This window comes from Chaetura pelagica, unplaced genomic scaffold (assembly GCF_000747805.2).
Source record: "Chaetura pelagica isolate M959 unplaced genomic scaffold, ChaPel_1.0 scaffold246, whole genome shotgun sequence".
NCBI lineage: Eukaryota > Metazoa > Chordata > Aves > Apodiformes > Apodidae > Chaetura > Chaetura pelagica.
The window spans coordinates 1,419,619-1,431,820 of NW_009953647.1; the positions used below are offsets into that span (position 1 = coordinate 1,419,619).

The 12,202-nt window shown below is 49.8% G+C and overlaps 1 protein-coding gene across 2 annotated transcripts; it reads right to left on the reverse strand.

Moving 5' to 3' along the window:
* Positions 1 to 36: 36 nt before the first annotated feature.
* RGS4 (regulator of G-protein signaling 4) lies at positions 37 to 6,209 on the reverse strand. Of its 2 annotated transcripts, XM_009999888.1 has the most exons (6): positions 6,169 to 6,209; positions 5,837 to 6,059; positions 2,973 to 3,077; positions 1,968 to 2,029; positions 1,063 to 1,229; positions 37 to 533 (listed from the first exon to the last, which is right to left on the reverse strand). In XM_009999888.1, the coding sequence occupies exons 2-6, from the start codon at positions 6,034 to 6,036 to the stop codon at positions 282 to 284; spliced, it is 786 nt and encodes a 261-aa protein (XP_009998190.1). In that variant the 5' UTR covers positions 6,037 to 6,059; positions 6,169 to 6,209; the 3' UTR covers positions 37 to 281. The 2 variants fall into 2 exon arrangements, with proteins under 2 accessions (XP_009998190.1, XP_009998191.1); XM_009999889.1 differs by lacking the exons at positions 5,837 to 6,059; positions 6,169 to 6,209 and adding an exon at positions 5,514 to 5,599 and having other exon boundaries at positions 55 to 533.
* Between the last annotated feature and the right edge of the window lie 5,993 nt (positions 6,210 to 12,202).

The window sequence follows — 12,202 nt, forward strand, 5'->3', positions numbered from 1 at the left end:
CCTGGGCCCCAGACACACAGTGGACACGCAGTGGTGGCACCCAGCTCTCATGTCAGACACAGACTCCAGGGCTCCTATACTGATGGAGTCAGAGGAGGGTTTGCTACACAAACTGAGCCTGGCTTGGGCTACAAATGCTGGCTGTTGCATGACATGGGATACAACTGGGACATTAGACATTAGACAGCTATTGGAGACAGCTCTGCTGCTTCATGCCAATGAATGCTTTTGCTGCCCTATATTCCTGCGAGAGCACAGCCTGCTCCTGCCCTGCTGCAGGTTCAAGCACACTGAGAGATGACATTAGAGTTGCAGTCTAAGGTGTGAGCGTGGCTTCTTTTGGAGCTTTCAGGCCCACAGCCAGCACCGGGTGGGCTGACCAAGTCCAGGTAGTAGGGGGACTTGAGGAAACGGCGGTAAGAATCCTTTTCCATGAGGGTGAATATTTTTCTCTGAGCCTCATCAAAGCAGGACAGTGTAGGCTCCAGCATATTGTGGCTTGTCTTCTCCCGTGTGCATGAATCCAGGTTCACCTGTGGGCCAAAGGGATAGCATAAGTGGAATCTGTCCCAGAAGAGGCTAGCATAGGTAAGGGAAAAGCCACGTGCCTCTTCACTAAGTGTGCTTAAGCTGCCCTTAACGGGCAGTGGTCTGAAATGGCCATTGGGCACTCAGGAGCCTTGGCAGAACCTGGGCAGCTGGACACCAAAGCATCCCTGCTGCCAGATGAACTTTCAGGGGAGACTGGCACATATTCCTCCAGGATGCAGCCAGCCAGGAAACTTGAGCAGCTGGAGCAGCTGGGACACTGGGACATAGTCCTGTTGGACTTCTCCCTTTTGAAGGTGCATGTGGAATGGCCACATGGTTGCAACTAGACCTGCTTTCTCTCTATCCAAGTTTAATACAAAAGCAATAAAAATGAGAGCATTTCCTTGCTAAGTGACAGAGACACAGCACCCTTCAACTCTTGTGAAACTACCAATCTCTGTTTCCCTGTGTTGCTGGCCTGGTTCAGAATTTAGGATGGTACTTTGCCCAGTAAATGTTCTGTGCACATACCTCCTTTGTTGCCTGCACAGAGATGAATTCATCATAGATCTTTCTGGCCTTGGGGCTGAGCTTGGCTGGTGACTTGGTTTTCTTGTAGTCCTCACAACTGACCCAGAACTCGATGTTTTCCTCACTGTACTCTGATTTGAGGAAAGCACGGAAAGCAGCCAGTCCTCCTACAGATATAGAGGAAAACCAGAACAGGTCAGAGTGTTGGTTCCTGTGAAACTCAGTGCCTCAGCAAACAGCAGTTCTGGGTTCTCCTTCCCAGAGCTCAATGAGTGGCTCCCCTGGGGCTCACAGCAGGGGTGGCTGCCTGTCTCCACAGCAGTTGCTCATGTACTCCGAGGGAGGCTGGAGTCCAGACAAGCCCCATGGGGATGTCACACGTGGGTCCTTAGCTGCCTGCTCCCACTGCAACCTTCAGTGGCTCAGCCAGGAAAACACAAGCAACTCGTGTGTTCCCAGGAGGCCCCAGGGAGACAGCCAACACGCTGCAGGCTCAGGCCATGGGAACAACACAAAGGAAACATCAAGGACATTAGTGTAGCTGATGGGAAGACAATGTCTCCCATGGGCTCAGCTGTAGTTTCTCCACTTTTTGGTTTCTGTTTAACCCACTCTGAACTGTGTGCTGCAGTCTTGCCCTCCCCTTGTGCAAGGGCTAAACCGGTTGCCTTCACAAAAGGGACAGGTCAGCAGTAGGTCAAAGCCTCACTCATGATATAAGTTTTATCCCTTGGATCTGACATGAGAAGCCTTCACCACCCCTCCCAGACACCTGTGTGGCTAAAGGAGCTACTATGTGCTGTTAAGAGACATAACTCCCCACGCCCCCTTCAATGACTGCTGAGCACAGACATTTTGCAGGCAGCACTCTCAGCTGCTCTAACAGAAGGGCTCTCTTTACTTACTGTCATGGTGGATCAAGTTTTCCAAAGAAACTGCCCACTTTCTGACCTCCTCTTGGCTAACCCTAAAGGGAGACAAAAGGAGAAACACAGGAAAGATTTAAGGAGAGTACAGAAAGGACAAACTTGTTTTTTTTGCTCAGCACCATTAGAAAAATATCTTTCTCTGATTGTTGTAAGGATATACATGAGAGATGAAGAAGAACATGTCTGCTTGCGTGAGAGAGAGCTCTGGGGATCCCAGATCTAATATACAGAGATTCTGGTTTACAATCCCTGTCACTAGCCATGGGCTGGAAAGGAATTTTCCTGGAAAAATGCTGGGGAATTTGCATTTCTTTTGTGACTAGGACACTGACCTGGGATTGTTCTTACAGGTTGTATCAGTGACCTCAAAAGGGCTAACATCTTTATCCTGTCAGGGGAACAGTAAGTAGCTGTGTGGAAGAGAGAAGAGCATGGGAACTAGAAATAGATGGGGAATGTGGGAACACATCCTGCGTTCATTCACCCTACTATACCAGAAAATCTTAGGGCTCATTTATCCCAGGAACTTACGCTGGCCTTTGGAGTCCTCCTTGGAAAGGACACCATCTACTTGCACCTCAGTGAGAGCAGTGATACTCCAGCAGGCTGCCCTCCCTGTTTTCTGTGCCAATAGCTCTGTGCAGCTCTGGGACTACTGCACAAGACCAGCTTAAAGAGACAGTAATGCTGGTTCTGCAACGTGTCAGGTCACACTGGGTCTTGTGATGGCATTACTACCTTAAGCTTTCCATGTGCACGTGCATATCAAATCATAGAAGTTGTGGCAGGAAAAACCTCTAGTTCAACCTTCTTCAGGGAAAGGGTCTACAATACCTGAGGACTATTGTCACACTAGATTCACACACACAGGTGTTCAGAAGGTACTGGAAAGCAGCAGCAGAAATGCTAATGAAATTCAGCTCAGTGAAGGAGTAAAGAGCACGTTGCAGCCAGCCTGGGCTTGACTACATGAGCTCTTACCTCTGGCTTGAAGATAGTTTCTCCTTCTTGCCCTGAGAAGAGCTGTAGTCACAGGACTCTGACTTCTGCAGCAAGAAGCCCAGACGATGCTTCATGTCTTTGGCACTGGAAGAAGCAATTCAAGAAAGAGATGAAGAGAACATGCTACAACTCCCCCTGCAGCCTCCTCACCTGCAGTGAGCCCACTCAGCATTACTCAGTGACTCCAATGCAGGTCACAGCAACTGACTCCAGTGCTGACTTTCCACTCCTCACATCATGCACATTTCTGCCAGGTCATCAGCCCAGAGGCAGGGATAGCAAGGGGGGAAGGGGTAAGCTGCTGTTTTCCTACTGTTTGTTTACAGTTAAAATCCCATGACAGAAAGGCATCTCTGGGCTGTGTCACTTTTTCCTTGAGCTGATTTGCCCAGCTGCCTCAGTCTGGTTCTTAGACCCTCACCAATCCTTTCCTGCAGCCCTGGCCCTACCCCCACCTCCTCACCCAGCTACAGCAGGGCTGTGCCAGGACACCCCACTGATCAACTGGTCGTGACACAGTGGGAAGTGGAGGAAGTGAAGGGGTTGGGGCAGGATGGAGGGGTGAGATCAGGGGGTGAGGCAGAAGCTTCATCACAACCAGCCCATGCTGACTGCAAGCTACTCCCTTGCTCCACAGCAAGCTCCTACAAGGATGCATGCTTGATTTTGTTCTGCTTTTCAGCTTGCTTAGGACAATCATTGCCTGACAGCAGCATCTAGATATGCAGCTGGTATTGGCCTCAGCATCTCTGGATTTCCTTCCAGTTTAAGAACATGGGGGCAGGTAAGTCTGTCCTGCTTGCTCAGGGGTGCAAGCCCTGGCCTGCCCCAGGGTGTAACGACAGCGTAAGCAGGAAATTCTTCTGCTGCTCAGATCAGAGCCTCAAAAAGAGCAAGAGGTTGTGCCGCAGGGCTGAGCCCTGGTTGCTGCTCAGCACCCCAGCACTCCTCTTTGCTCCAGCCATGGCACCCTGTCAGAAAGTCCTGGCCATATCTTATCTCACTGCTTGCTTGTGCTTATAAACATTTCCCTAACAGCTCCAGCACTAGGGTGAGAGGAAAGAAAGCTCATAGTTGTTTTAGAGCTGCATGTGACGAGGGCCAACACCCAGTCCTTGCCCAGGCAGACACTGGGTTGACTGTGCTGCCAGACTTGGGCTGCCTCTTGCTGCCATGCTATCTGTCCCAGAAGAAGGAGAAGCTCAGGTCTGCAGGAAGGCAGCAGCAGCAAAGAAACTGCTGCTAGCAGTGAGTCCTGCAGCTTTCTGGGAGAGAGGGATGTTTTTGGGAATCCCGGACAGAGGTTGTTAAGAGATGTGAACTTTTTTTCCTTTGCATTTTTTCAAAAGTTTTGGGTTCTTCCCCCCACTTCAAACATTCCTGTAATTTGGGAGAGAGAGCATAAATATTTTTTCCTCACATTTTCAACACTTGCTTTCTAATTCATCATGAGGAAGGAGCTTTTTCTCCCAGATGGGAGCAGGCTGAGCCTCAGTTTGTGTTTTCCCAACCCTCTCCCATTGCACAGGCAAAAGGAAGCAGCCTCAGGAGTGCTCCTGAAGGCATGAGCAGCCAGAAAGGTTGCTCTGCACCATCAGAGACCAGTGCAAGTTTGCACGGGCTGGATGAGCAGGGAGTTTTATGGGGCTGCTCCCATTTGGGGACATAGACCACTCTGCTGGGGGTCTCCAGGCCCTGTAGCACCTGAAAGAGAGTAACACCCCTCCAGACCACCTTGCAGGCATAGACACCCCCTCATGCTGGGCTGTGGGGCAGGCCATGCCACCAGGGTATGCCTGGGGGTGCACAGGCTGGGCTCTGCAGGGATTCTGCGGGTACCGCACACCGGGCACAGACTGACCCTGGCAAGGCAGGGTTGCAGCTCAGCCCACCCTCATCAGCACCACACCAAGGATGGGGGTTTGGGCAGCCCCACAGGGCTGTGCACTGGGGGTACAGCCTGGCCTGGCCCCTCACCAGCTCAGCACACAGCCCAGGGACATGGGCTGGCCCCACACCAGCTGGTGCAGCATCCAGATCCCTGGTGCCCCGGGCTGGCCCACATCCCTGCCCAGCCAGGGTGGGCTCCTGCATTTTGGGATGCATTTTGGACAATGACCATCAATAATTCTTTTTTTTTAATATGCTGTCTGCCTTGCTTCCCCCTCAAAAAAAATCAAGACAAGAAAATTCAGCAGAGAAAGAAGATTTAAAGGAGACAAGGAATGCAAAGCTTGTGGCAGAATCAGATGACAGGAATATAAAAATATAACAAAGCTAAAAGCTGCTTGTTTTGCTGATGGGAAGGATGGGTTTAGAGTTCCCACAGCTCAGTAAAAAAACCTTTATGCAATTCTGCTTCTGCCTACCAGAAAAAAGCCTGTAAGCAATCATTTGTATCTAATCTTACAAAAGAATCTGAGCTGAATCTGCCGTTTCTGCTTCAGACACAAAGTGGACGACATCAGCACATCTCCAGGCTACCCAAACCATCAAGAGATGCTCAGAAATAAACAGTACCTTTTTAAGCAAGTGGCTGGCAGAGCAGCGAGTCCTTTGCACATCTTGCAACTGAGGTTGGTGTTGTATTCCAGGAAAAACAAGGCAGGAGGCAGCAGGGACTGCGTGCGGGTCCTTTGCTGTCTGCAGAGCTCGGTCTGCTCTCTGAGCCAGCTGGGCTGCCTTGGCTCGGCTTTATAGCCCAGCCCAGCCAGCCCAGCAGCACTCGGTGACCCAGTCAGGACTCAGCACAGCGGCAGCACCCGTCCCCTTTTTGCCCACCCCAGAGGAGGAGGGTGACGTCTAAGCCAAGACAAAGGAGTCAGTGGGACTGAAAACCTTACCAGAAATGAAGGCTGGTGTCTGGCTGCAGAGGTGGATTCTTCTGAAAGGGCGGAAAAAGCTTCAGGGGCTTTCCCTTTAATTGCAAACAGTGGGGTGGTGCAGATAAAAGCTGGAGATACTCAGATGGGCACAGACAGTAAAAAGGCTCAGAGAATAAATTCTGAGAAGTGAGATGAGCTTTGCTGGTTCCTTTGTTCATTTTCCCCTTCCCTTTAAAGCAACCTGGGGAAAACAGGGAAAAAGCGTTTTAAATAAAAAATGTTTCTGTATTCCCACCAAATGCAGAAAGGAAGGGTGCTTTAAGGAAGGATGTAAATTCACCAGAAATTACCCAGGCAGATGAGACTGTCCTATTTTTTTCTAGAGGCGTGTGGGCATGTGATTTTGTGAAGCTAAAAAAATAGCTCCAAGAGGCATTATCACTGTTGGAGTATAAAATATGGATGTCCTGGCACATACATTTGGGGACAGCTCATGACCTGTGTAGGAAAAAGAAAAACAGAACGTTGACAACACAACTGCACTAGATAGATGGGTATCACTGCAATACCTTGTCCACTTGCATTTGCCCATAATCAAAAGCCAGACCTTAGGATTTGGAATTCCCCAAGTCCCCAAGGAGCGATTATTTAATTAAAACAATAGGCATAACTGTGGCTGCCCAGAGAGGACTTTGTGACAGTGTTGAGGCTACTCTGGGCTAAAGGATGAAGCCATGAAACACCTGGCTGTGGGGATGTTTGGTGAGGACTGCACTGTCTGGCTCTGCTGTAGTCCCAAGAGAGAGCAGAAAGACTCCAGCTACACCACTTGTCCTCAGCCCATGGAGGGTGCAGAAGGCAATTACCCCTCTGGAGAGAGAGAATTGGCTGATATTTATTGAGTTGCAGCTCAGCACAGCCTGTACCATCATTATAAAAGAGGAGAAAGCTTTGGACAGATGAACGTGCATATGGTCTGCTGCACTTCAAGTCTTGCTCCCACTGTAAAGTAGAGAAGCTTCAGTTCAGCAGCAGACTCTCTGCCCAGTCTACCCTCTGCTGTGCTCCCTCTCCCCAGAATCCTTTAAACACTTTGCCCACAACCCACAGAAGTTGCAGGGTGAGATTTTCCCTCCTGTGTCTCTAGTGCCTAAGCCAGCAGCACAAACAACTCAAATCACAGACTAGTTTACCTGCCCTGCATACTGCATCCTCTCAGATCATTAAAAGTGCTGAAAGGCAACCCTGTAATTAACCTCAGGATGCTTCTGTATGAATGGGACTACCCTGTTGCCAAATTTGAGGCAACATGCCTGCAAGCCCTGCATGGTCTGGACTAAAAATCAGCTGCCCAATGCAAAACTTTGAGTGAATCCCCTTGTGTTTCTAGTGTTGGTAAGTTCACAGCACCTGGGTGGACCTGTAGAAAGTAACTGAGCACTAGCAGAGTTGGTGCCAAAGCTCTCTGAAGTCTTCTGTTTGGGGAGGAGAGAGGCTAAAGGGCAGAATATGGCCAGTGGGAAAAAACCCTAAGTAATTAATTCTCAAATATTTAATTATTTTTCACCTCAAACTTGTGCAATATTACTCCTGTTTGTGTCCAACAGCAGCACATTCACTCAAGAAATTTAAGAGCTCCACTGACCAACACAGTCCAGGTGCCTCCAAGGTCTAACTGTGACCCTATCCCTGGCAGCCAGAGCCTGACCTCCTGGAAGGTCCCAAGAGCTGCTTGCTAGGGCAGGGAAACTCTTGTCAGATCACAGAAATTCTGCAGTTTCTCTTCAAATTAGCTCATAACCAGACTGAGGAATGTCACACTTCTCTGTGGATCATAAGCATGTGCACTACATGGCTCTAATGACACTTGGATGCTGGCATTATCAACATCAAGGCCCCTTCTGCACTCCCCTGGGTGGGCAGGCAGCAACAGGACATTTCCAACACTGCCATCACAACAGCCAGCCCAAAGGGCTTTGCAATCAACACCTGGTATGAAGACTGGGTATGCAGACTCTGTCACAGTTACACTCTGGGCCAGCATTAATCTCAGAACTGCTGCAGCTGAAATTTCCCTTTTTCCAGTTCATTAACACAGACTGGATCATTCTGGCCCCCATGTGAGGAGCTTGGGTTTGTGCACTGTTTTTCCTCTGAGATGTTTCCCAGCTGTTGCAGTTTAATACTCTTTCAGCTGCTCCAGCTGGTCCCCAGTCCAAAGTGCCACCTTCCATCCCTTACCCTTCACAGTCAGGTCCCTTCTCCTAGGGCACAGAACGTACCATGCACAGCACCGACATCTCCCCCTCCCTGCCAGAGAGAGAAGCAGCAGCTCACGCCGCTTTTCGCTTCACCTGCGGCACAGAGAAATCAGCAGTGAGAATGGGGTGGGGGGTGCGAGGCTGGGGGTGGGGGGTCCCTGGCCGATGCATCTCTTGGCTGTGCTGTGGAGGCACCCAGGGGCTCACAGGAGACAGCACGACAGCAAACATTTGCGTTCCCACTCTGGCATCTCTCATCCCCCACCCACTCTCCTCTGCTGCATCCCCCGCCCTGCCTCCCCAAGCAGCTAGACACAAGGCTATGAAATGGAGCTTTCCCTCCCACCAGCACTGCTAGGGAAAAATGTCACACACGTGTGCTCACCCCCGTACACAAGCACGTGTGTGATCTGTCCCTCTGCTCAGCAGTCAAGCGGCAGGCTGTGGGAGGAGGCAGGGAGCACAGGGAACCCTGCTTTGGTGGTCATTGCCCAGGGCCAAGGGACTGTGGGCTGTTGCCCTCCCAGCAGTGCAGAGCTCTCCTGCCTCAGCCCATTCCCATCTCAGAGCAGCGTGCTGTGGGATGCACAAGGGTGTGAGGAAGATGGCTGCTTTGTGTCACTGGAAATGGAGACAGGCATGACATGAGAGCTGTGAGGACGTGCTGCTGGGCCAGAGCCTCTTCTGTCACTGCTGCCTTCCCTGATCTGCCTTGCAGAGGCTAATAGTAGCCAGCTCTTCATCCTCTCAATGTCTCACAAAGCTAGCCAGGCACCTTGGGACTGGGCTAGCAAATCATCTGGCTGTATGTGGGAACACTGGGCAGAGCACTGCCCATCTGCTCTTAGGCATCCCCATCCCAATATATGCCTGGCCCCCAGACTGGAGCAGCTCCCACACCCTTAAGGAGCACTAACCAGGGTGGCACTGGTCCCCAAGACCCTGTGAGCTGCCTGAGCACTAAGCCCTGCTGCAGGGAGCTGGCCTGGAGTGGTGCTGAATTCCCTGATTTGCTTGTCCCACATCCCAGCCCCAAGCATGCTCCACAAAATCTCTTCCAGTGCAACCTCCCACCATTGATTTCTGCTCCAGTACACCCAATAGTGGGTTTCCTTCCAGTAATGAAGACTGCATCTTCTCCACACACGTGTATGTTTTGATCCAATTGTGGCTAATGACCTGGGAGTGGAGTGCCCTGAAAGGCCCGTTTGGATGTGGGTTTGAATGAGTCAGCTTAGCGTGTGTCTGCGCCCGGCACTGCACGCAGCCACGTTTCCTGTCCCAGGCCACTGGCTATGGCCTGACCTCTCTGGAAGACACACAGTCTCAGCCATGCTTGTCTCCACAGAGTCCCCTTGCCAGCACTGGGATTCCCAGAAATGCTGTCCCACAGCATAGTCAGAGGAAAGAATTCTTTCCCATGTCCCCGCAATGCACCGCCTGACTTCACGTGTGACCGCAGCCAGGGCCTCACAACCAGCCCCCAGAGGCAGCCTTTGAGGAGAGAGCCTCTCTTCCCAGATCAGGCCTGACCAGAGGGATAACTCACCATTCTGCCACACAGTTAGTTCGCTGCCCACACAGCAACCTTCTCAAGTGGATATACCTCCAGAGCCACCCGCTCACCTCTCTGCTTCTCTTGGACGGGACAAAGATGAACTTTTAAAGACAAAGCAGCTTTGGTTTCTTGTCACCGTTTCTTGCTGAGCTTGCTCCTCTCTGAAGTGATGCTCTGTAAATGTTAGCACGTTCATCCAGCATGTTCCTCAGCCCCAACTCCATACAACAAAGCACACAACTCATACCATTTTCCCATTGTCTCAGGTCTGCTTGGGTTTCTCTTTGCTTCAACACTCAGTTTTTGGGCTGCCTACTTCTGTTACTACCCAAAAGAAAATACTTCACCTTGTATTAAAGGAAGAATTTTGTTCAGCCCAAATGGACTTTGTTTTCTCCTGGTTTGGATTTGCTAATGAAATAAGTGTTTTGGTTTTTTTGGGTGTGGGTTGTTTTTTTTTGTTTGTATTTTTTTTGTCTGGCTATTGTTCTTGTTTGTGGAAATCAGTCAACAGAAAAAGCTGTAATTTGTGTAACTTGCTGCCCAGTTTCCCAAATCTCTGTCTCATAATCGATCTTGATTAACAGCCCCTTAAACATTTACTCTTAATCACCAAGAAAGTTTGGAATGACACTGGGTCACAAACCAAGTCAACATATGCCTGTTCACTGATGCTTTCCCAACACTAAAAACACTTTAAAATGTCTCTTTTAGCCACTTAGAGTCCATTTAATATGGATTTTATGACATTTTACATGAAATATCGATAGCAAGTCATACTAATTCATAAATCTATTTCACCACCACAACTCCATCATAAGAGCTCTATTAAGCTCATTAGAAATGAACTACTTTTCCATTAAATCACATCAGCTGGTGATACCACACTTCCAAATGAGCCTGCTGTTGTCCATACCAATAGTACTCCTACACCCATCAAAAGGTTAACAGCTCTGTGTTGTGGTTACTGTGATGGAAAGTAACTCTCAGCCCAAACCAGCACCCTCTGTGACAATAGAGCTCCCCTCCTCTTAAAGCATGGCTTTCTTCTAGTCTCCTTTTATTCTAAAGTGTATGAAAATTGACCATTCTCTGTCCTGAGAGTTCTTTAGCCAGTTCCTCCAAGTATCTTACTGCAAGCCAGTTGCATTTGCTTGATATAAAACTGTGTACTTGTCCCCAGGGCTGCGTAGCCCTTGGGCAGGGACACTGGCTGGTCTTTTGCAAGGGACAATGAGCAGACACTTGCACTGTGTCCCAGCTCTGCCTGCAGCTCTTCTGGAAGTCTCCCAGTGCCAGACCCTAGTGCTGCCATTGCTTCTTCTGTCCCTGAAACAAGCCTGGGAGTGTGAAGCAGCTGCTCCTGTCCTGTCTGCGTGCTGCCAGCCCTCCCCAGCCCACACACCCTGGCTGAAGCATAGCACCCAAGAGCTGGGTGCTGCTCCCACTGAGCAAAGCTGGCTCTAGCAAGACATGCACAGTGAACAGTTTCACCCTTGACAGCACTCAGATCTAAGTGTTTTCATTCCATATTTTGACCTGATAAGTAGCATGGCAGGAATTTAGCTGCTGGTGATTTAAACACACAATTCCATGTTCCTTCAGGTTCTTCCTCACAAGCTGTTTGCACTTACTACTTGAAGATTCCAGGGAAATCCTCTATTGAGGATGTGACGGGTGATGGTGGTTCAGCTCAGATTGACCCTTGTGGGCACATCACCATGTAAGGTAACAGTCAGTGGTTTGCACACACCTCGCCTGGGACTGGTGGGCTGATGGCTTCACCTGAGAGTGCCCTAAGGCACAGGGGAGGGGGCAGCACGAAGGGAGGCAGGAAGAGGGTTGATGCGTCAGAAATTAAGACGCCTTTAGTACAGTGTACAACTAAACCAATCCTCATGCTTTCTGCACCTTAGCAACCCAGCTGTGCAGTGACTTCTTTTCTAACAGCTTTAAAAAGCCCAACTCTTTAATGTGATAGAGCTCTCTTCTGCCTAGGCAGTTACTGCAGGATGTGAAGTTACAGGCTGCAAAGCTAAATCTTTCCTCACTGCAGATCTAGTGAGATCTACTCTCTTAACCTTGGATGGACCTTTCTTACTTCCTTTCCTCTTATCTTTCCAGTGGCAGCTGAGCAGGATTAGAGCTGCCATACCACAAACGCCCATGTCAAGGAACAAAGGCTGCAGCTTTATTCAGAAGTGCAAAGCCCTGGGGACATTCTGCCAGTGTGGTCATGGCTCAGCATCCAAAGCAGGTTGCTTACTGCTCTGGTCACAGTTTAGTCGTTTAACTCTCCAAAACAGCTTACAAAAGGCACCTTGGAAGCAGCAAGCATCTGTCAATGCCTATCCCAAGGGTATGCCAGTTATTTAAAAGGTGATGCCTGACAAGTCTGGGGTTGCAGAGCATCACAATTGCAGGCTAAAGAAATACAAAAGAAGGACAAGCACCTGCAGCAGAGAAACAGCACCCATTCAAACAGCGTGATGCCAGCCTACTGCACACAAAAGCTGAGCTGACTTGAGGTAGAAGTAAATACTCCTGTTGTGGCTCCTGCCTGAA

Coding starts and splice junctions, on each gene's coding strand:
- RGS4 (XM_009999888.1), bottom strand. CDS start 6,036: ATGAACAAAGGAACCAGCAAAGCTCATCTCACTTCTCAGAATTTATTC. Junction 3,078..5,836: donor GACACCAGCCTTCATTTCTG/GTAAGGTTTTCA, acceptor TGCTTCTTCCAG/TGCCAAAGACATGAAGCATC. Junction 1,230..1,967: donor AAACTTGATCCACCATGACA/GTAAGTAAAGAG, acceptor CTATATCTGTAG/GAGGACTGGCTGCTTTCCGT.